The following is a 24129-nucleotide window of genomic DNA, read 5'->3' as shown; positions in this document are numbered from 1 at the left end:
CTGGACTCACCCACCACCCACCAGAAAGAGTACAAGATTGTTTTCTTTTTTAAAAATCTAATGAAGCCAACCACCAGACATCTCTGTAGACACGCAGGTTCCACTGCAATTTCTAAATAGATAGAGTAGGTCTAAATTCATAATCTGTTATATTCTACATGCTACCATTTCTTATCGCTGTTTTGGAGGTTAACAAATTTATATTCAGTGTCTACGTGCTTTGATTATGACAGGGGTTTGGTGGCAGCATGCCCCCTTTCTCTCATCTGGCACTGCTCTGTCCATGTCTGAGGGTGTGACCAGCAAGGTCCCCTGACTGTGGCTGATGGCAGTTTCACTCTTTTCTCACTAACTGTCCTCCATCTGTTTAAAAAGATTTTGGACATCGTTCTTGATACAGTTGGCTAGTACCTGTCCTTTTATGATTTATTTCTGTTTGCCACACCTGTTTAACGTGTTTTTGTTTTTATTTTACTTTTATTAATTGATTTATTTTGGAATAATTGATGATCCCTTCCTCATTTTCACAGTTAGCTGGTTAATCATACATTCTTTGACTCTTTTTGTCACTAATGTGGAAATTGGATCCATTCTGGACTTTCTGTAGTCTAATATAAATAAAGACATGAAAGAGGACTTCCAGAACTGCTTCAGAAAGTGGCAAGAACAATGAGATAAGTGTGTTCAAAGTGAGGGGGAGTGTTTTGAGCGGGATTGATAGCAATGTCTCTTTTACTACAATATTTTTTTTGTTTAAACATTCACCGCATTGTTTGATCATACCTCATATAAACTTTCAAAGATTACCCTTCTGTCATGCTTTTCCTTAAAGAATATTGCCTGTTTTCCTTGAAGAGATTGGAAAAGCACCACTCTAGCTAAAATAAATGCATATTAAAATAAATGTAATATTGCATGCTGTGGTGTCCTGAATTTAAAGACCAAAAAGAGAAGAAAAGCTCCTATCACTTCTTTGTGTTCCACCTGTAGATTTCATAGATGACATTTTACAGAAGCAATATTCCTGACTACGTCTTCCTAATAGTTCAGAATCTCTCAAAGGGATTGAAGGTTCATCACAGAGGAAATGAAATATTTGAAAATATTTGTCTCAGCTAGGAAACATGAAATATTAGTTGACTTTCTTGTACTTTAGCTCTCATGTGAACAAGCAGGTAAAAATGACTGTTTCCTATCTGAAACTGAGCACTTGTTCCTGACATTCTACTGTGATTTCTGCTTCCCTACTTTAACTTCAAAAGAGAAAAACAACATCCTTGTGGAAATAACCTCCCCCTCCCCTTTTCTTCACACTGCAGAACATGTGCTTGGAACTCAATAAATAAGATAACGCACTCTGACCTCAGAAGATTTTTTTTTTCAGTATGTGCTTCTAGCATCTGTATTTTAACCTGTTAGAAATCGTCCTCAACTCTGCCCCACTGCAAATCAGGGATGATGATTTCACATGTTACTTGGCTGTTCCCTTAGTCATTTGAAATGTCGGTCTTTCCTCCACACCTGTCCCAGGAGCGGCTTCTGCTGTCCCTGCTGCCAGCTCACATAGCCATGGAAATGAAAGCAGAAATCATCCAGAGGCTGCAGGGCCCCAAAGCCGGCCAGATGGAGAACACAAACAACTTTCACAACCTGTACGTCAAGCGACACACCAACGTCAGGTGCGCTGCTCTGCTCTTGTTCTTCCATAAGCCTGGGGAGCCCGTTCCATTCGTTGCATTGGAGACGTTTTTAACAAGGAGCCCACGGCTAACAGTGGCCTGTCTCCTTGTAACTGTTAACGCTTCGCACGTGGAGTAGATACCACCTGTGCACTGCCTCTTGGGCCTTTACGTTGAGATAAGAAAATAGGGTCCCCCACTTTATTGGACTGAGTCAGCCCTCCTAGCTCTGCTCTCTGTGGCTGACCTTCAGTCACAACATGGAGATAGGTGGACAGCGGGGTCTTTATTCTGGGAACTCCATGGTGTCCCTGGAGCCCAGGACACTCCGTGTTGCAGTAAGATTGGGGAGAGAGTCAGTGAGCTCTCAGCACAAGGACGATTCCTCAAGATGGGCTTGCCAGGCAGGCCCCAGAGAAGCCTGCACTTTCAAGGGCAGAAGGAGGAGGGTAGTGGGGGAGGGGACGAGGCAGGGGTGTGAGTGGCAGGAGGTAAGGCGCCCCGGGGCCATCTTGGAAGCTGACTGCCATAGTAGCTAAGGCAAAGGATTGGTTAGGCAGCTTCAATGGCTGTAATTTCCCTCAGGTTGTCTAGAATATGTGAGCAGTACGGAGTTAAACTTAAATTCATGCAATATATTTGGAATCCTAAAGTAACTTAAGTACTTAAAACTCAGAAATGTAAAACCTTCGATGACATGGAATACCAATTATTTTTAAAAGAAATATGAAACCATGTGGCTTTTTCACCCTGGAACAGGACAGGTCTGAGCAAAGAAGCAGGCACAAGGCATGGGTAACACGGATCGTCTAGTCAACACCTGAGGGTTTGGGTTTTTTCAATGAAAACCACTGGGTTTGCAGATGGTACCAATAAGATCAGCGGCTGACTTTAGTCCTGCTTGGACCATTCATTCAACAAGATGTGTATTCTCTATTAATAGTATTTACTACCTCTTTACTATCTGATGATGATGGTGATGATGGTGATGATGATGGTAGTAATAACAATAACGAATGATAATAATAACAAGGAGAGGACAGGGAGGAAAGAAAGAATTTACAGACCCATTGCTTTCTGAATCGTCACAGCTTTCTTCTGAATCCCTCCCACGAGTGCTGAAACACTCACAAACACATTACGTCTTGCAAAATAGACACTTCTCTTAGTCCAATGCCACCAATCCAGCTCTGAAATGAGCCCTCATGTAGCCCAGATCGTAGAGATTTTCCCACACTCTCCGGCTCAACTCTTTTATTTCCTCCCTCCTCAGAGCACCGCTCTGGTTTTAACCTCCCCCCGCCACAGAGCCCTTTCTTGCTAAACTCACTAGCAGCTGTCTTGCTCGGAACCTACGACTGCCTGGCTTCCACACCCTTATCTCCTGCCTGCTCAGCCGTGCCCGGCCCGATGACCTTGCCCTTGTGCTTACAGAATTCTCCCATCCCTCCGTCTCCTGACATTGTGTCCCCTGTGTTGTCTTCCTGCTGTCTCCTTTGTTGTTTTCGCTTCCCTAAACCTAGCCTTGCCTATAAATTAGTGTTTACAGGGCTCTCTCCTCACTCCTTTCTGTTCTCTCCCAGGATTTAATTACCATCCACATGAGGCTAAGACACAGAACTCAACCATAGCTTTCCAGACTCCTCTACCCACTGGAGGTCTTCCTTCTGGGTTTTCCACAGACGCCGCCATTAAACTCAGCACAACCAAAGCTGAGCTGGTCATCTTCGCCTACGAGCCTGTCCTGATTTGCCCCACCAGCGTGTACATCCCATGTAGAGAAGCTGCACTGTCATTTCCTAAAAGTGACTTTCCTGGACTCCTCACCATCTAATCACCACACACACACACACTCCTCTCTTATAGTGCTCTGCTGTTTCCTTTATAGCACTTATTATCATTGCTATTGGCTATTTTCTGGTATCCTTATTTGTTTGCTCCATCACCCCAACTAAACTCTGAGCTTCAGGAAAGTGTACCGCGGCTGCTTTATCCTGGCAGGTAGTAAGTAATCCAGAATATTTTGGTGAGTCATTTTTCTTTTAGGAAGATTATTATTCCAATTTTTTCTTTCAGTTAATAAAAACAGGATTGGGCTTTTATTATTTTGCTTCTTTTACCTTAGGAATTCTATTAGTACAAACTCATGCTACAATTCAAATAGAAACATGCTAATTTGATATCAGAATTATGACAGTGTAATGAACTGTCAGGAGGAATACCAGAGAGGGCAGGTGTGTCAGCCCTGAGAGAGAAACGGCGATCGGTAGGAATGGAAGGTTTAGCCAATGTTTATGTATTCCCTGTCCAGGGAAATGACATTTTTATTATGAAATTATAAATAGAAAATGTAAAACAATATATGTGCTTTTAATGGGAAAAGCTGCCCTTCCTTTCTTAAGGAACGGGTAGTTGCCAATGCCGCCCTCTGTCTTCCTTCCCACAGCATCCTGTACGCTGACATTGTTGGGTTTACCCGGCTGGCCAGTGACTGTTCCCCAGGAGAACTGGTCCACATGCTGAACGAACTCTTTGGAAAGTTCGATCAAATTGCAAAGGTGAGTATTCTTTAGTGGTTCCCTTTCATTTTGAAGTTGTTTAAATTTTGGCTTGCTTGTCCTCTGGCCCCCTTATCAACTTTTTACTTTTTCATCAAAAGCACTCTTTAGGAATGTTGTTTGTAAATTAGTTGGAATGATTTGCCATCGAGCCCCATAAGCCTCAACCCTACGTCGGGGATGAGACCTGCCATCGTTGCATAGAGTTAGCACGTTTTTGTCTAGTTTGAAAACTTCTGCTTATATGTAATTCAGCACACACATAGCAAGTACGTTTAAGATGAAGACTTTTATGTGTACACGTCTCTGCTGTGCCAAGGTCCCCGTTAGGCATTGTGATGTCCAGAAGGGGGAGATGTGGTTTCTTCTCATCCAGTTGTACTGTCGTGTCTTCGTACTGTTAACGGCGGTCTGGAAGAACCCCTGAAAAGATTGCACACCCTCTCCTTAAGCCCTTTATTAATTACATCTCATTTTGGGTCGTTGACCCTTATGCCTCTTGAGCAGAAATTCAGTTCAGTGGTTGCCGTTCATATGCTCATTTATGGGAAGTTTCACAGAGAGGAAATGATGACAAGTGATCTAAAACCATACTAGACCCTATTTGTTGAAACTGTTAGGGTTTCTGGTGGGAATATTGATAAAAAAATTTTTTCTTCTTTGTTAGCCCTTTACTTCTCTTAAAACAGCTTAATTCTTTCTTTGATTTGTTGTTTCCAACAACAACAACAACAAAAATACGTATTATGATGCTTATTAAAATGTGTCATTTTTCTAGGGAAGAGTTGGCCCCCAATGTACTTCACTGCCACACTCATCTTGCTTTTGCACCATACACACGTTCCCGCCACGCCTCTGGGGAATAAACCCGGCGTGCAGAGGCTCTCAGAGGCACCCTTCGGTCAAGTTCCCCACCAAGTGCCTTTTGCTGCCCGACTGACCAGCACAGCTCCCACTGGGGGTCCTAAAAGTCAGTAAGGGTACAGGTCTTCTTTCTTCCTTTACCAAACAGGAGGAAGAGGTTCAGATTTCTGGGTGCTCACTTTTAGAAAAAGAAGGGTCGAAACTGAATGTCCTGACAATTTGAATTAAAGCCAGGTGTTTTTTGTTGAACTACCTTGTCACATTAGGAAGCGTCATCCCTCTTTTAGCAGGTGGCAGCATAGCTCCAGTGTTCATGTGGTGCTCTCCCTGTGTGATGTCTCAGTGTCCCAAGGTGCCCCTTTTATAAGGACCCCAGTCACATTGGATTAGGACCTGCTCTGCTCCTGGATGAGCACATCTTAATTATTTCCATCTACAGCAACCTTATCTCCAAATAAGGTAACATTCACAGGCACCAGGGTTAGGACTTCACTCCATGGACTTGGGGTGGCCTTGATTCATTGCCCGTCACAGAAGTGCTCACTGGGCTTCCTGCTCCTCTCTGATCATCGTAACAGGACGATGTCCAGGCAACATCAGAATCCGGCCCAGGGTTTAGGCCCCAGAGGCAGCAGGCTTTGGGCATCAGTTCATGCCTCCTAGTTAAATAGCAAGGACTTGGAGAGCATTGCAAACACGCAGACAGCTCAATCCACTGACTGAATACTGTGGAAAGCACACAGCTTTAAGCTGAGGAACATGAAATCATTGCCCACTCAGTATTATTAAAAAAAATAATTAAACCACTTTATTGAGGTATAATTGACATACACAAAGCTGTACATCTTTAGTATATACAACTTAATGAATTTGGAAGTAAATATACACCTTTGGAACTGTCACCACAATTTATACCATAAAGATACAAAAGTTTCCTCTTGCCTCCTTTATTATTATTATTATTATTATTATTATTATTATTATTATATGATTAAAACACAGCATAAGATCTCCCTTCTTAGCAAACTTTTGAGTATTCAATGCAGTACTGTAGACTATAGACACTACGCTACACAGTCTCTAGAAGTTACTTACCCATCCTGCATAACTGAAACTTTGTCCCCTTTGACCAACCTCTCCCCATTTGATATTCTGTAAATTTAGATCATCATGTAAGTGCCTAATGCACCTCAAACTCGGTGATTTCTTCTTCCAGGAGAATGAATGCATGAGAATAAAAATTTTAGGAGACTGCTACTACTGTGTGTCTGGACTCCCGATATCTCTCCCTAACCATGCCAAAAATTGTGTGAAAATGGGACTGGATATGTGTGAGGCTATAAAGTAAGTGTAATGCTTGGTAAGATCTTCTTTAACTGTTTATAATTTGCAGCTGTAATTCTCACTTGCAACTATTTGTATTTTTCTGTCCACGGGCCTTAAATATGTTATTCTGCATTTAAATGGAAAGATGCAGATACCCATTTATTAGTATGGGAGTAACTCCATCCAAAGTAAGACTTCTGTGTTTTGTATTATTATTGTTATTATTATTATTATTAGCCTCAGATTCTTTGGCAAAACTGAGTTATAAATCTATGCAAAAGGACAGCTTTGTTTTTTTCCAAAAAGTGAGTTTTAGAAAGTCAAATGTCTCCTCTGATCTTAAGGAAATGTCTGTACTGTTTCGTGATTTCTGACAAATAATACGGCTACACACAAATTGTATAAAAAGAGAGTAACTTTTACCACCAGGCAGCAATGATATAAAAACCCAGTCCAAAATCTTGTCAAAAATGCTCAGGTCTATGGAGTTAATTTCAGTTTATCTCCCTAGTATGTTTCTGTATTGTATCTGTATTCTCTTTCATTGTAATTCGAGAGATTTCCTCATGTAGAATACTGTCTTATGGTTGACAAGAACAGGACAAAACTATGAGGAACAAAGTTAATTTTCATTACTGGCACCACAATGAATCCTTTAGTAACGAAGGCCCTTTGTAGAAGCTAGAATATTCTTATCAGTGATTGTGCCTCTTCTTTGTTGATTATATGATTGAAAGGTTTTAGTTTGTGGGGTGTCTTGATTGCCTGTTTTAGTCCAGTGGTCTTACCCTATCCTCTACGTATTTTTGGTCTAATCAGGATATGAAGTAGGTGGTGGATGTTCTGTTTCCTTGTCTCAGGGTTAGAGCAGATGGGGCTCTAAGTGAGAAAGCAACAGGTCAGGCAGTCAGTGTGTATGTTTGTCATGCGCTAAGATGGACAAAAATGTGGTGTCTGGGAAGAATAATGAAGCCCCCTACAGTCTCAAATGAGTTCAGGAGACCTAAGTGTTCTAGAATCACTAGCTGAGTAGCAATGGCCACAGGCCACTGGGAAGATCAGGGAATGGGAGGCAAATGAATAAAGTGAAAACGAAGAAGGATTCCGGATGGGGGGTAGTTAGTGTGGCCTCAGCTTCCCACATGAAATACGTTGTGTGGGAAATAGCTGTGTCCTACTTGTTTCTTCTCATAAATAAATCATTTGTGTTTCCTGATACGTGAAAAATAGGTTTTGTTTATTTCTAACGTAATGAACTATTGCCAACACTAGATGTAAGTGAATACCATCAGTGGAACTAATAGGTTTACTTAAATTTATAACCTGCCCCTGGAGGCAAGCTCTGTGTTGGTTTCAAACAAGGGGTGAAGTGAATTCTATTAAGGGAAGGCATTTTCTCTTGATTTCCTTTTCAAATTAATGTGGGAAAGATTTTCAGAAAGGACAAGTTTACTTATGGTGTGCATCAGTAACATCGGGTTAAACAATCCACACGTTTCCTGAGGCTTGACTTCTGCTTTTGTACCAACTGCTTTCTAGTTCAGTTATGTTTACCTTATTCCAATGTGTTGAAGACCTTTTAGGAGAAAGAATCCGTTCCATCCACCTGTGTGTTATCAGTTCATCAGTAATCTTTTTCTGTTACATTTTTATGGTGGTAAAATATACATCACATAAATATTGCCCTTTCAACCCTTTCTCCGTTACAATTCAGTGGTGTTAAGTACATTCAAAATGTTGTGCCACCATCACCACTGTCACTGTCCCCAACAGAAACTCCACTAAACAATAACTCCCCCTTCCCTTCCCCAGCCCCTGGTAGCTTCTCTTCTACTTTCAGCCTCCATGACTTTGCCTGTCCTAGTTATTTCGTATAAGTGGAATCATATAATATTTATCTTTTATGTTTTCAAGCTTCATGTACTCTGTGGCATGTGTCAGTGATTCTTTCCTTTCCATAGTGGGATAGTATTCTCTTGTATGGATATATCACATTTGATTTATCCATTCATCATAGATGCATAAGTAATATGTGTCCAGAATCTCAGTAATTTAAGCAGACTTGAGGAAACTTTCCAGAACTCTTGCTTATAACTGCACCTAAGTTTCAAATATTAATGGCCATGTGTCCCTGTGACCTGCCACTCATTGACCATACTCTCCCTCTGTTATACAGCACCTGTTTGGCTCACACACAGTTGACGAAATATCAATCATAGATTGTTTTATTACACCCCCAATAAAGGGTAGGGAATCTCAACAAATTTCAGGAATTCTTTGTTCTCTCTCACATGCAAGGACAAGCAGTTTCATTCCCATTTATTAAACCGTAAGATGAGGATGAATACAGGAATTTTAATCTTTTTAAGGTGGTGAGAAGAAGGTGCACACTTAGCACGTGGCATTTTGCCAGATCATCTCAGGTTTTTCATAGGAACCAGCAACATGGGTCCAGGAATGTTTGCCTGTGGTATTTCTTCCATGTTTGGACCTCCACACGATTCAGAGACTCAGTCCCTGTTTGCTATAACACCACTGCAGAAGCACGTCAGCTGCAGTTTTGGATGGTTCCCAATGCTTAGAGAATTTTTTTTTGTTTCTGTCCTGACATTTGTTAGTCTGTCTCAGGAAGACAGACAGCACTTGACATCTCTTCTGCTCCTTTTAAAGGCAAATGTAAACTGTAAACTGTTCTTAATCCAGGGGTAATATTCAGGCCCGTGAATTTATGAGTCATTAAGGGTCCTCTTAATCTAGAAAGTTCATCTGTTATTCTTGTAAGATTTAAGCAATTACGTCCACATTTTTGTATAGGTCACACAGATTGCACCTACATGCATTAAAACATTGGGTAAGTCAACTCATTTGAACCCTTCATCAACTAATTTTTCTACAAAAGGCACAAAGGACATGGAGATTGTTTTAAAGAGTCAAATCATCAACCAGTCAGTTCTGTCAAAGTGACTGGAGAGTGCCTCGTCCTCCCTTTTCACTCCCTCCTGGCTCTCTGCTGACCATATTTTGGTACAGAAATACTATGTGGTTGGAACTGTTCTCTCTCAGCAACATAAAATCTTAAGAACAGTTATGGGTTTTATAACACATTATTCAGAATCTCATCTCCCAAAGACACAAACAAAGTAAACCCTTCAAAAATGACCTAGGTCAAGTGATAAACTTGTATCGACGTGTCTACGTTGCCCCAGGTCCTGAACCCACTGATGGGTATCCAGACCATGTTGACAAGGTCCGCGTCTTCATGGGGCTGGCACTCTGAGAGCAGATGTGGGCACAGATGGGCAGTGCCCACTGCACAGGATGTTGGAGCACCTAGGAAGGGTGCTGGCATGAACCTGGAAGGAGAGACCAGAAAGCCTTCCTGGATGAGATCATGCCTGAACCACGGATGGAAGAATGATGCAAACTGGCCACGTGACACCCCGGCCCTGTCAGCAAAGGGAGGCTCAGGGGAGTGGGGAGCAGAGAGAGGAGCCGTCATGAGCAAAGCCTTGGCAGTGAGGACCATCCCGGGCCTGGGCAGCCATAGCACTCATTGCCCGTGGAGGGCAGAGTGGTGGGGCACGTCTCCTATGTCCTGTTGATGTTCTGGCTCATTCTGTGGGTGGGAATGAAGGGTTTGAGTGCATAGTGCCAAATAGGTTGTTGTCTTTGGGGGGAAAAACATAAAAGGAAGACAGATAGAGGGGCGGTGGAGGGGACAGGTGAGGAGGGGAAGGAAACATCTTTCTACATTTTTTTCTTTGGGAAGCTATTATTTTTACATAGTGGGTCTGTTTCTTTTTATCATTTTTAGCATACCCAAATGACGTTGTTTTATTATTTAAGCATGGCAGCCATGCCTGCGTCATTTTCAGCAGTTTCAGGTTCGTTTGACTGCAGGCCACACCTGGCAACCCTTCCCCCTTGCCGAGCTGCAGTCAGTGTCATGGTTTCCTTCACACAGCCTCTGGGGGATGATTCTCCACGGAACCACGGACGCCTTCCTGTATACTTCTTCTGCAATAATATTTTAATTGATAAATGTACTTAGCCAGCAGAAATAAATAAGCATGGCGAAGCACTGCCATTTTCCCTTAAGGCAAGTTCTTCACTTGTCTCTGTTAATGAGTTGGCAACAGGGTCCTAACGTATTTTTTAAATGATTTTTTTTAATTAGTTTCTTTTTAATGACACTTTATGCATTATTAAAGCTTCTTAAACAGTATTGTTTGTCTCTTTTTGTTAAAAAATGTACACAATTGAAAAGCTTTAATCTCATGGTTATGTTTTTTAATCCTATTCTGGCTAAAGTCATTATTAAGCTCGCTGATAAGCTGTATTGTCTCATCAGCAGAAAATATTCATGGGGGACATACATTGTGCTAAACGCTAGAACTGCACATGGCAGCTGAGACCCTTTCTGACAATACAAGGCAATGCCCCGTGAGTCTAGTATGAAAATTCAGGGTAGCTGTCAGCATGTGATAGGTGATTGATACACATCAGGTGAAAGAGAAAAAGCTACAGACCAAATGCTGCCTCATCGCCATGGTTTGGCCCGATGTGGCATTACTACCCAGAGCACTGAAGCTTAGGTCTAGTCTGGGAATAACCAGAAAGAAAAACCCTTTCTACTGTCTCAGTTCAGTAATGGCTACAGGTGGATCCTGATAATATTTCCAACAGTGTGAGAAATTCTGAGTGATGAAATGCCCTGAAAACTGGCCAACAGTGAAAGGAACGAGAGGCTGTTCCTGGATGGTGATGTAACTTTCCTTGTCTTTAGGAAAGTGAGGGATGCGACGGGAGTTGACATCAACATGCGTGTAGGAGTGCATTCTGGGAATGTCCTGTGTGGTGTGATTGGTCTGCAGAAGTGGCAGTACGATGTGTGGTCACATGACGTTACCTTGGCCAATCACATGGAAGCTGGAGGGGTTCCCGGGTAAGGATGTTGGAATTCTCTCTCTAAGTTGGCTACATGGTTAGAAAGGACAGGTCAGCAGGTTAATAACTGACTGCTCAGTGTTGGATGTTTTCTATGGCTGCCATTAGTAGCATGTGACTCATGCCCTATGCCTCTTACATTAATTAAATAAACATGACCTGTCAAGTCCCAATTTCACCACCCTGATGACCCATGGTCAAAGACTAGAGATATCAGATCCCAAATTACAGACTTTGCTTATTTGCAAATGTATGCGTGTAGATATAAGGTGTTTGCACTGCAGTGTAGATAAGGCATTTCTCAATTATGGGTGACCTCTGAAACCAGTATTATTAAAATCAGTAAACTGTGTCATCCATCTCTGGTTAGAAGAGCATATTTCAGACAACAGAATTTGGGGACAAGTAATAGAATTTGGAGAAGGCATGAGAGCAAACACTGAGAAATAAAACCCATAGTTTTATACTTTTCTAAGGTCAGCACCCTTCCTAACATGCCTCTGGCATGTGTTTCAAAAAATATCCTCACACACAAAAATTTGACCTAATCAAGCTTTATTTGCTGTTATTCACCACACCCACGATGCAGGTTTCTGTGAGCACAGAGAAGCTCCAGACAGGAGTAGATCATGACTCTAGAAGCATCTTTCTGAAACAGGTTGATAAAGTATAAACCTCATTCACAGTCCATTTTACCAAGAACATACAGACTTTTCTTCATTTGGAGGAGAAGAAATTATTTCTGAAATCACAAATAAACAGAAAATCTACCTTCATAGATGTCCTTATATATCTTGATTGTGGTTTTAAAATGGAATTTCAGACGTGTTCACATTTCTTCTGTCACACTGGAACACTTGAATGGCGCTTATAAAGTAGAGGAAGGAGACGGTGACATCAGGGACCCATATTTAAAGCAGCACCTGGTGAAAACCTACTTTGTAATCAACCCCAAGGTCAGTATTCTAGACTCTGTAATTAGCCTGTGGCTGCTGTGATTAAAAGGCAGAGGGGCAAATTACTGTATAGATAAGTGTTTTTAGTTAACAATCAGTGTCCTTCTTTGCTAGTCTTACCACTAAAATTACTTTAAATGCATATGGCATTTTACTGATGGAACATGTTTTGTAATAATGAATTTAAATCTATTTATTAAAGAAACAATTAAAATAATTGCTCTGAATGACCAAGTTGTATATGTTGTTCAATGTATATGTTAGTTCATGATGCTTCTAGGCCAGCCTAGCAGTTGGGAAATTAAATAAAGAGAAAATATTTTGCTTAGTCCTTCAGATGACAAATATCTAATGAGATGAAATACGATGAACAAATAAGAGAAAGGAAAAGTGGGAATTTCTAAAAGATTAACAACTAAATATCACACGTACCTTTGTGTGAGGACGTCTGTGCAGACGTGCCTACCTTCCGTGCAATAAAACAAACCTCTGTTGCCTGTGAGACCGTCCCACCCATCCAGACAGTTAGGCCCTGGCTCCTCTGTTCACACCACATGTTGGCCAGAGCGACGGGCCTTAGCGCTCTCATCTCTTTGAGCCTTTCTCAAATTCCTGCCAAATGAGCATTATTGCTAATTACAGATTGCGAACCCAAAGCTCTGAGGGGTTATGTAGCTTCCCCCCAAATCACACAGCTGGTACATGGTGCAGACATGAGCAGGAAACACCCCGGAGCTGTCAAAAGCAATACCACAAACTCAACAGGGTCATGTGTGTGAACCAGAAATGCCACGTTCACCTTTGCAGACAGACTTCCAGCTCACTTGACAATTGATCTGCAGACAGATGTGTGAGAGGAGGGAGAGCTGTGGGGTGACGGGAGGTGGGAGGTGGTGCCCTGGGGAAAAGGCGAAAGCAAAAGTAAGTATACAGAGCATTGTGTTCAGGCAAAGAGCACCAAACTGTGGATAGGAAAGGCCATCTAGCATCAGAAAACAGCTCCGATCACTTCTCCTGTCATATTAAGGAAACACGACCATCAAGAAAAAGCTGAGACAGATCAATATGTCTGTTTAAAAATTTACTTTATAAAAATTCTCTTTGAATGGCTATTTTTTTCCTACGTTTAAATGACAGGTAACTTTCACTACCTGGAAAAAAAATGCACTCAGCTTGTAGCACTGAATACCAGTAGCACTGAAGGAATGAGGGCCCAAGGCAGAAGCCATGGAGAGTGAAGGGGGTGGCCTTAGAGGAAACTTCTTGAAGGGCTGGAGCAGGAAGTGAAGGTGGGCACCTATGGCACACTAAGTGCGATACTTTGTTTCTCACCCCAAGGGAGAGCGCCGGAGTCCACAGCACCTCTTCAGACCGCGCCACACCCTGGATGGAGCGAAGATGAGGGCCTCTGTGCGCATGACCCGGTACCTGGAGTCCTGGGGGGCAGCCAAGCCCTTTGCACACCTGCACCACAGAGACAGCATGACCACGGAGAATGGCAAGATCAGCACCACGGTACGCCCTGTCCCCGCCCCCTACCCCTGGTCCCAGCCTCCCTCCTGCCCTCCCCCCCCTCCCCTGCGCCCCACACCTTAATGCTGGATAAAAGCAGGTTCCCTAAACCAGTAGGCATCACCTGCCAAAAATACGTTCTGTATGGAATGAAGCAAGCTTTCCATCTCTGGATTCTCCTCCCACAGGCTCCTTACAAACAGCTCTCAGGGCATGAGTGGTCGCCAACCCCGCATGGCGAAGGGTTTGAACCTTGCGTTACAACTTTGTAACCCAAGACTGTTACAACTGACAGTAGCAACTGAACACAACTGAACTTGTTTTGAATCGAAGTTTGTTTCTGGTGTTGTGTGTTTGCTATCTGACGTCGAAAGCCTGAGCGTCTTAGTAAAAGAACCAGTGAAGGCGTGGTGTCCTGGGAGTGTGGGTAGCAGCATCCTTAGGCCTGTCTCTTCATCCGCCCTGGTCAGGTGGCGTGGGTGGCGCTGAGCGTCCTGTTGTTGCGGTTATTCATTTACATCACTTCAACCTCGGACAGAGAATCAAGTCCCAGAGCTGCTTACCGCAGAGATATTTTCAGTAAGATGGCTGATGCAGGTAGAAAGTAGAAAGATCTGTATGTAGGAGGAGAGAAAAGTAAATGTAATTACACACTTCGAATAATCCCCATGGTACCGTTAGATTTTAAAACAATCGAAAAATAAATTTCATGTAGAATTGTATTAACTGTACTAGGGATGGAGCAGAGGTAATTCTCATGTGCTGAGGAGAAGAAGCATCCCTGTTTGTCAGGTAACAGTGAACATCCCCCAGCACATCACAGCGACACGCCCAAGTACAACAGGTAGGGCTCAGCACTGTAGTTTGACTTGGTTGTATCTCTCTTCTCAACTTCCCTTGTTCTTTTTCAACTAAAAAGTAAACACGACTTGATAAAAGACCATGACCCATCAGTCATCAAGGGAGACCACGCGGACAAGTCCTGGAGCGGTGTGCATTCTACGGGGAGGAGAGAGGACATACAGTAGTAGGACACAGACAAAGGGACAAGGTCATTGTAGGTGCTGCTGAGGGCTATGATGGTCAAATGGAGTGAATACTGTGGCTACTCCGGCTAGGACATCTGGAGAAGACTCAGAGGAAGAGAGGAGGACATTGGGAAAGGAGGTGGCAGAACAATGCATTCAGTGGTTCTGAGATGGAAAGGAACCCGGTGTCTTTGGGAGGCAGAGAGGATGCTGGTGTGTCACCCACAGTGAGCCAAAGGAAGGCATGTGGGTAAGATGCACTAAGATAATTGTGCTTAATTCAGCATAAGTATAAGGGGAGTCATTAGATGATCTTAAGCAAGGGAAGGACATGATACCATGAAAACCCTGGAATAATGGAGTCAGGCGGCAAGGGGCCAAGTGAGAATGATGCCTCTTACACTAGGATTTCAGTAGTGGAAACAATGAGAAGCAAACTCAGGGTCTGATTTGAATGCAGAGCAAATAAGTCTTGGTGATGGAATGGATATGGGCGAAAACGAGGACCAGGGATGAATGCATAAGTTTTCTTTGTTTTTGCTGCACAGCTAGAAGAATGATGTTGCCATTGACTGACATGACAAATACTTGGGGGGAAATCGGGTGATTTAAGATGGAAAAATTAAGACTTTGCTAATCAATATGCCTCTTAGACATCTAAATGCAGCTAGGAAGTGCAAATATAGAGGTCCGGGAAGATGCCCAAGCAGGAGACGTGAATGTGAGAGTGCGTAGGCTGTAGGTGATGTTTGAGGCCGTGGAGCTGGATGAGAGTATCACGGAGAAGAGATCAAAGGAAGAGGCCTGGGGGCATCGGGGGCCTTCCAAACCTTAGAGCCCATTAGAGGGAAAATCATCCTGAGATGCTAGTATTCAGTTGTCAATGAAAGTTGATGCTTCGGAAAAAAATAATAATTTGGATAATTTTCTTCAACACTGTCTGTATTATTAATGCTAATGGCTAATAACCATATTTCTTATTGGAATTTGTTATACACCAGCGATTGGTTGGTTGGTTGGTTTTCAAGAAATAAGCATATGTAAACATGAGAACATGATTTTCTGTGCTGTTTCTTATGTATACCTGAAAAAGGTCGTTTCCAGGTGTTACTGTCGTTCTTGTAGTTATTTATTTCTCATCAGTCTTTGTTGTCCCCAGACTTAACAGTGACTGTCTCCCTTATTATTTCAGCCTGGGGCCCCAGGAAAAATTTGGCCTGAGTTTAATCTGTTGTCATGTTAGTAAAGATGCCTCCAAGAGAGAATCGCAACTGTCTAGTGCTCAAAGCTTCAGGAAGTTGTTTATAAGAGTCAGAGGACCTCTTGAACAAACTCAGTTTTCTTAACTGGCTGGGGGCACCAGTCACAGCTACAGAACCTAGGGACTGCCTTAGCAGCCACTTCCACAGCTTTGACGAAGCCCACCACTGCTGCTTAGCTGTGTCCCTCACCCACTTCCGGAAAGATCCCATTGTCATTCTTGTTGATACATCTCAGTGTGGAACAACTGTCGTTGCCAGGAGTTATTTCTCTTCTCTAATCCCCTATGCTTAGGTCCACTGACTCTTGATTCAACATTGATAAAGCTGGGAATAATGCATTATTTTACTTTATGCAATAAAACGTAGAGTTCAGTTAATTTTTAAGAATGCCTTACTTTTCCTCAGGCTAACTGTATTTCCTCAGCTAACCTTGGGATAAAAGAGCAGACAAAACTTTCTTTGGAGTCACTTGGAGCCACTTTGTCCCCACTTTTGATTTCCCCATAAATATATAAAAGCGCACCTTGTGTTTTTTTTAAGTCTATTATTGAACATTTGGCAGTAGGTCCCACTGATAAACCCTGACCAGCCTGTCCTTCTCATTCCATTTTCAGGAACTACCAGCACTCATGTGTTGATTTCTTCTTTTTGATCAATGAGTCATGTATTCACATACTTAACAGGTGGTACCATTTCTTTCTTTTTTTTCCAGTTACAGTTGACATTAAATATTATTTTATATTAATTTCAGGCATACAGCAGAGTGGTTAGACATTTATATAATTTATGAAATGATCCCCCAGTTAGTCTAGTACCCACCTGGCACTTTACATAGTTATTACCATATTATTGACTATATTCTCTATGTTGTTTACAATAGCCAAGATATGGAAGCAACCAAAGTGTCCATCAATAGACAAATGGATAAAGAAGAAGTGGTACCTATATACAATAGAATATTACCCAACAATAAAAAATAAAATCTTACCATTTGCAACATCATAGACCCAAAGGTATTATGCTAAGTGAAATAAGTTGGGTAGAGAGAGACAAATACCATATGTAGAATCTAAAGAACAAAGAAAACAGATACAGTCCCATAGATACAGAGAACAAACTGATGGTTGCCAGATGGGAGGGGATTTGGGGAGCTGGGAGAAAAAGGTGACGGGATTAAGAAGTACAAATTGGTAGTTAGAAAGTAGTCACGGGCTTGGAGCTGTTTTTTAACAGCACACTTCAGTGACAGGGATTGACGCTAGGTTTTGTGGTTATGTTTCTGTTTTAAAGCACTTTTTTAATATTTGTCTGATACCAAGCACCATTTTTACATGATTGTAAACTGTCTACAGTAACTTTAATAACGATTCTCTACAGGCCAGTGTTTGAAATCACATCTTCAAATATCAGGATGTGAATTTAAAAAATCCGGACAGCCATTCTGATAACTGACAAAATCCAGAGTTTACAGATAACATCAACATTCTAAATATAAACTGAGTTTTAATCTTGTTTCACATTTGTAATTAAGCTCTTTTTCTCCTCATGGGTAATTATATTTTACCTAAACGATACTCTCCAGGATAAAAGAAGAAATATGTAATACATAGCTATCATTGCAACAGTATTTTTAAAGAATGTTTTTAGCAACTAATAACCTTTTTTTTTTTTTTAATAGGATGTACCAATGGGTCAGCATAATTTTCAAAGTCGCACCTTAAGGTATGCTATATGTTCCACTTTCTAATTTTTAAAAGCTTATTTTGTGTTTATTTCTGAAAGTGATTATCACCAATTATAGCAATTTTGAAGGCTAATTCTTCTAAAAGAGCAGCTCCTTGTGAAAAGTCCTATTAAATTGCTCTGAGCTTCTAAAAATAGGATTATTAGTGTCGTGTTATTAGAATTAACAGAGAAAAAAGGAAAACAGCACCTAGTAATCACTTTAGAACTTGAAATCATTTTCTTAAAATGACTATTCTTAATATGCAGTAAAAATATGTTTTCTTAAAATGAGCATGTTGAATTATTTTGTCTTGAATCTTGGAGATACAAGCAAGATAAGTGCAGCCTTTCTGTAGTGCCCAGTCCTCTCAAAAAACCAAAAATAAAAGTTCCCACAAATGTCCCCAGGACCCTTTTGACATCCAGGGTAGAATCACAGGTACCGATCCTTTCCTTTCCCTGTTCCTCAAGCTTTTGGGGTCAGAACTGTATGTTAGTATTGGTTTGGGAATTAAATATTTTTTTTTTATTAAAGTCATTAAGATAATTAACTAAAATGCAATTACATCATCTATAAATCCCATTGTGTGTTCACCACCCAGAGTCAGTTCTCCTTCCATCACCATATATTTGATCCCCTTTACCCTCATCTCCCACCCCCCACCCCCCACCCCCCTTACCCTTTGGTAACCACTAAACTATTGTCTGTGTCTATGAGTTTCTGTTTCTTCTTGTTCTTTTGTTGTTTGGGTTTATACACACAATGGGATTTATAGATGATGTAATACAGAATTATACACCTGAAATCTATGTAATTTTACTAACAATTGTCACCCCAATAAATTTAAAAAATAAATTAAAAAAGAAAAGAAAATGCAATGTATCCAAGTGTAAAAAATAAACACCATTAGCTAGATCGTTACCTGCAAAACATGGCAAAGAATGCACATTATCCCAGCATCCGTCTAGGGGACTTTGTTTGCTGTAATGCGCTCTAAGTTGTATTTTGTGTAAAATTTGAAATTTTAACATTGAGATGTAATGCACATAGTCCTACATTATAAAGATAATTGGGTTCTCGGGCTTTTGAGGCATTGTGTTTTAAGAGACATGCCAAGTTAAAGAGAACTCCAGCTAATTTTAGAAATAATATTATGGACCCCATAACTTATCTTGCAGAGGGCATGACTCTTCTGGCCAATAAGACGTTAGTATATTTGCAAGCAGCTGGGTTTCACCTTCACGAGACAGAAAGTTCATGGACATCCTTTGACTTTATTCTTGATACTTCTACAATCGATCGGCCCCTCCCTGAACGCCTGCCTCCTGAGTCTGTTCTCTTAAATTACCGTGGGAAATGCCTGTGGACACCCACACTCTGTGGGCAGTGTCTTCTGGAACCAGTGCTACCTGGAGAGAGGGAGTGTGTGCTGTTATTTGTATCTGAACTGGCACGTGGAACTCTAAAGTCACCCTGACAGCATTCCTCCCAGGTAGACGCTGTGGCTCTATCCTCTCAGAAGGGAAGGAATGGAAGTGCAGGGGTTCAGGGGGACGCCCAGGGTCTGCCGCTGAGGCCAGGATTTGCACCCAGCTCCTCTGTGATGCCACAGCTAGTGTTCCCGGCTGCTATCCTGTCCTGGCTCTCTTGCTAAGAGCCTCCTCCATATCTGTTCCACTTCCCTCTGGGGCGGTTGATATCTGATGGCCCCAAGGCCTCATGGAGAGAGCCCAGGTTTTGAATCAGCCTCACCTGGGCTTCCCTCACATGTCATGGCTTTGTCACATGCCTACCTACTTCATTAAACCTCTCTGAGCTTCCAGCCTGGCCAAGAGTCAGTGTCACATGCTATGGAAGCATCATCTGAGATAGCACACGACCTCTTCCGTGCCTCTGTAGATATAATAGCCCAGACGTGGTCATGGGGCAGGTCAGGGAAGGAGCTCAGGAGAAAGAATGGAGAGGAATTGGAAGGAAAGAGTGGTTGGGGACAGGCAGCAATGGGGAGGCCAACAACGGGTCCCAGAGGCAGGAACAAGGATGGCAAAGTCAGAAATGCTGAAAGTCTGAGGAACAAAACTCTGGTTGACAAATTAAGAACTCCCTGTGCAACTCATTATTATTTCAGCAAAATTTATTTACAAAGCATTTTATGGCTGAATATTCTTTGCTTCTAAGACCAAGTGAGTGAGTGGTCTGCAAATATAAGTGGGGTTTTCTGTCACTAGTGCTTTCAAATGCTGAGGAACATTTACATACATACAGTCAAGCTTTGATATGCCTAAAACTAATACTGTAGTTCTGCAAATTCTTGAATACAGACCAATGAAAACATGAACATGGACTGTTTTGTCAACCAAACCAAATTTTGCAGGGGAATTTCCAGAAACTGTGTGTTCTGTCATAAAATCAAGTTTATAAAGGCAACAAGTCAAGGGCTAACGTGTCTCTTAGGACAGAAAGTTCTTTTATCTCAAACACCAAGTAGCTGCCTTTCAGCGTTGCTTTTGATCGCCTGCTAAAATTTCACACTAAGTGAACGGCGAGGCCATATTTTACTGCATCAAAAACTCTGGACAATTCTCTCAATGCAGAGTGGCTACTGTTCATAGACTCATTTCCTTCTCTTTTTTTCTTTGTTTACTCAGTTAACAGAATTGACCAGAGGTTTGTGCATCGTCAAAAAAATGGGCTTAATATTGAGCTTAGTAATAAGATTCTTACACTGTTGTATTTCCTTTTTTCATATAGAACCAAGTCACAAAAGAAAAGATTTGAAGAAGAATTGAATGAAAGAATGATTCAAGCAATTGATGGAATTAATGCACAAAAGTGAGTACCTCCTAATCTTAGATTATCAGTCATCTTGTATTTCAAACACCATTATTTGAAAAGATGATTTCCTGCCTAATAAATACTCTCCAAGTAAATTACTAATAAACAACATGAAATGTAAACATGGAGAGAAAAATGTAGGCAAACGTGTTCAGTAAGTAATATTAAAGATCAACAGGAATTCCATATGGGAAAACCTTGAAGCTGTGTTGTGTGACAGTGTCCATTCAAAATGTGTTTATCCCCCTGCAAAACCAGAGAACCTGGGGATACCTATATTCTAAATTATGGAAGAAGGGTTTTGAGCATTAGAGTCTGAATTCATGGGGTCAGTAAGAAGAAGACCATTTGGGTATTTTTTTCTTGGGGGGGGTGGAGCGGAAAAAATGTTACCCAGCCTGTGAATTCTATGAATGTCCATTCAGTCTGTGAATTGCTGCTGTAGTATTAAGTGGTCCAGGCGATGCAGAGAAAAAACAAATTAGAGAAGGTGGTGGCCTTTGTGGCCTGGACAGAGAATTCCATTCAGCAGCCTTGGAAACCAGCTTAGATGCATGTGTCGTGGCTGAACTCATGGAGGGCAGACGCTGGAGGACTCTGTGTGATGCCTGGCATCCAGTGGACATTCAATAAATGTTTGCTGAATATAATTGTAGTGAAAGCATCAGTAGGTCCAAATGGAAAGCCTTCATGGGAAAGTGTCCATCCTTGCGGAAACCTATTTAACTTTTTTCATGAAAGTTGACGCTTGAAAAATGTAAATGATTTTCACCAAGAACTCTGCCTCCAAAATCAAGTTGTGCATCTTTGCAAAATGTGTACTTCTTCCAGCTTGTTCCTTTTAAGTATTTGTTTTACAATATTTACGAGGCTTCTGAAAGAATCGTGTGTGTGTGTGTGTGTGTGTGTGTGTGTGTGTGTGTGTGTCTGTGTAATTTTCTCGGTAGGGCTATAGTTGCAATTCAGATATGTTGGCACATTGAATTAACATCTATGTAGAGCCCCCGAAATTTGGACTGGAAATATGGGGGCCCTGCTAATTAGTGAGGAGCTCATTTTGTTTCCACTTTATAAATTGCACTCTTACTTTATTTCCACGTTTATATATATATATTATCCAGGAGCATTTTTAAACTAGATCTTCTTTCTCAAAAAAGAAAAAAAATGATTTAATAAGTTACCTGCATACATTATTCAGTTTTCTATTCATACAAATACAGAGTTCTAAAAATTAGTATAGTTAAAATATATCTTAAATATTTTTTGTATCCCTTTTAGATTGACTAACCTTTGATTCCTCCAACTAGTCTCATCAAACAGAACGGTAGCATATTTTTGAAGATAGTACAGTAATAAGAAATACTAAAAATGTTTATTTCCCGGCACCTGAAGATTATACCCTTGAATCTAAAAGTATTGTTGTAGTTCTCACTTTTCATGGTAATCATTGTTGTGCATTTCTGGCCTCTGAGCTTCAGCTGAATGTGCACTGTCTGTATGTGGTTGAGTCTTGTGGGACATTCACGCTCATGGTGTGTGGCCGTGAGAGTCGTCTAGGCACAGGGCTGTCCAGGTAAACCTGGAGATGTCCCTCCTCAGGTTTTCCGGTCTCCTGGCTTAACTTGTCATTATTCCGAATGTGAAACATCAGTGTACATTCAGGGACCCTAGTCTGAAATCAGTAGGTGGCTGTCCTTGCCAGTTACTAGGTGACGTGTGACAGTTCACTGGGCCTTTCTTCCTGGATCTTCAGAAGGCGTCACCCTTTATCTCCCAAGCATATCTCTGGGAGTCCAATTTCAAAGACAGTTGGCCGATGGTTTGGAAAGTACAATATTCACAATTTCCTGTAAATTAATGATTGTTTAAACAAATATAACGTGTTTGGAAAATTTATGTCAAACATAATTTTATATCTAATGCTCTAATATACTGGGGGTGCCAAAAAAATGTATACACATGACTTGTAGTCATCTTTTGTTATTGGTATATATTGAGTATTACAATTTTAACACAGTTTTTTCCTTTCTTAAAATGTGTATACAATTTTTGGTACCATCTGTGTATATATATGCGCATATATATATACATATATATGTATATATATATGCTCTCACTCCTTATGTGTGGATATATAAATATAGATGTGGACATACGGTCATATACACTTATAGATATATACATATATACATGCATATCCATATATAATTCAGGTTATTATGTTTTTAATTATGAAAATATTTAAGAACAAATTAGGAAAGTAGAAATTTAAATTCCTCACCATAATGACTCAAACCAGTTGGTAGTATATTTCATTGGTACTTATTTGTAGATTTTTCTTGATTTGTACATATCAATTTTTCCTTACTTAACTTTATTTCATAAAACATTTGTCTATTTTATTGCCATTGTGCTACTGTATCAGACGTGCACCCAGCTTGCTTAGTCCTATGCTTGATGTCGTGTTTAGTGTGTGATTATATACGAGGTCCTAGTGAGAAGTTTTGTCCTTAAGCTCTGTCGCTGTTTCAACTACTTTCCTAAAACAGATTTCTAAGAATCAATCAATGTGTAAGAGTGCATCCTTCCATATCATTTTTATGTATTTTTCAACATCTGAGAGGTGTTTGTGTATTTATGCACATGTGTGTTTTGTTTGTGTCAACATACTGTGTTCACAACATATGGTATGAACCAATTGCTTATTACATTAGTATTTTCACCCATTTTGTCTGTGTTCAAATATGATTTTTACTTCATAGGAATGAAAAAACAGGACAATGAAAGTATTTCCAGTCAGTGTAAAAGAAACAGAATCTTCTCGCCTAGAACTTGAAGGCACTCTAGTATATGTGCTGCTGAAGCGAGCACACTTGAAGGCACTCTAAATGGGTTGGACGTTCTGTCATGTGCCACTGAGAAAAATGGTGCTTCTTTCTGCACCAAATCCTTCAGGACATGACACTACCATATAATTTCCATAAAACATCAGGGAACACATTTCCTCATGTACTGGAACCCCTCATTATTTAAGTTGGGTAACTTGAGTTTCAATTTAGATGACAGTTGGTTTGTAATATCGAATTTTTCAAGGAAGGCAATGTGTGAATAGGAATATTATATTTGCAGTCCTGTTAGCATTCTCTAGATTCCATTATACATTCTTTTTAAATATTCAATTTTGGACGGTTTACAATAAAGAAAGAAGAATGCAAGTCATTAAAAAACGTACTTCCAGTTGTTTGGTTGGAGGTTTGGTTTTATGATGTCTGTTCTGTATATTGCCAGGCAATGGCTCAAGTCTGAAGACATTCAGAGAATCTCACTGCTTTTCTACAATAAAATACTGGAAAAAGAGGTAAGCTATTTTTTTTTTTTCCTCAAAATCCATCTTTTTTTTTTTTTTTTCTGAAATGTTAGTTTTTAAAAATTCTTT

The 24129-nt window shown here is 40.8% G+C and overlaps 1 protein-coding gene across 1 annotated transcript in view; it reads left to right on the top strand.

Annotated features, from left to right (window-relative positions):
- Positions 1 to 24129, top strand: part of ADCY2 (adenylate cyclase 2) — a 348589-nt gene that overhangs the window by 245219 nt on the left and 79241 nt on the right. The window contains exons 5-13 of the mRNA XM_074329098.1: positions 1531 to 1679; positions 4126 to 4237; positions 6318 to 6445; positions 11214 to 11372; positions 12198 to 12330; positions 13669 to 13845; positions 17811 to 17854; positions 20610 to 20690; positions 23982 to 24051. Of these exons, the coding sequence (XP_074185199.1) occupies positions 1531 to 1679; positions 4126 to 4237; positions 6318 to 6445; positions 11214 to 11372; positions 12198 to 12330; positions 13669 to 13845; positions 17811 to 17854; positions 20610 to 20690; positions 23982 to 24051 (1053 nt within the window). The remainder of the gene's footprint in view (positions 1 to 1530; positions 1680 to 4125; positions 4238 to 6317; positions 6446 to 11213; positions 11373 to 12197; positions 12331 to 13668; positions 13846 to 17810; positions 17855 to 20609; positions 20691 to 23981; positions 24052 to 24129) is intronic.

The sequence above is a fragment of the Rhinolophus sinicus genome, linkage group LG03 (assembly GCF_036562045.2).
Source record: "Rhinolophus sinicus isolate RSC01 linkage group LG03, ASM3656204v1, whole genome shotgun sequence".
In the NCBI taxonomy this organism is placed as follows: domain Eukaryota; kingdom Metazoa; phylum Chordata; class Mammalia; order Chiroptera; family Rhinolophidae; genus Rhinolophus; species Rhinolophus sinicus.
The sequence above is the reverse complement of the archived record's forward strand: the minus strand, read 5'-3'. Positions and strand labels throughout refer to the sequence as shown.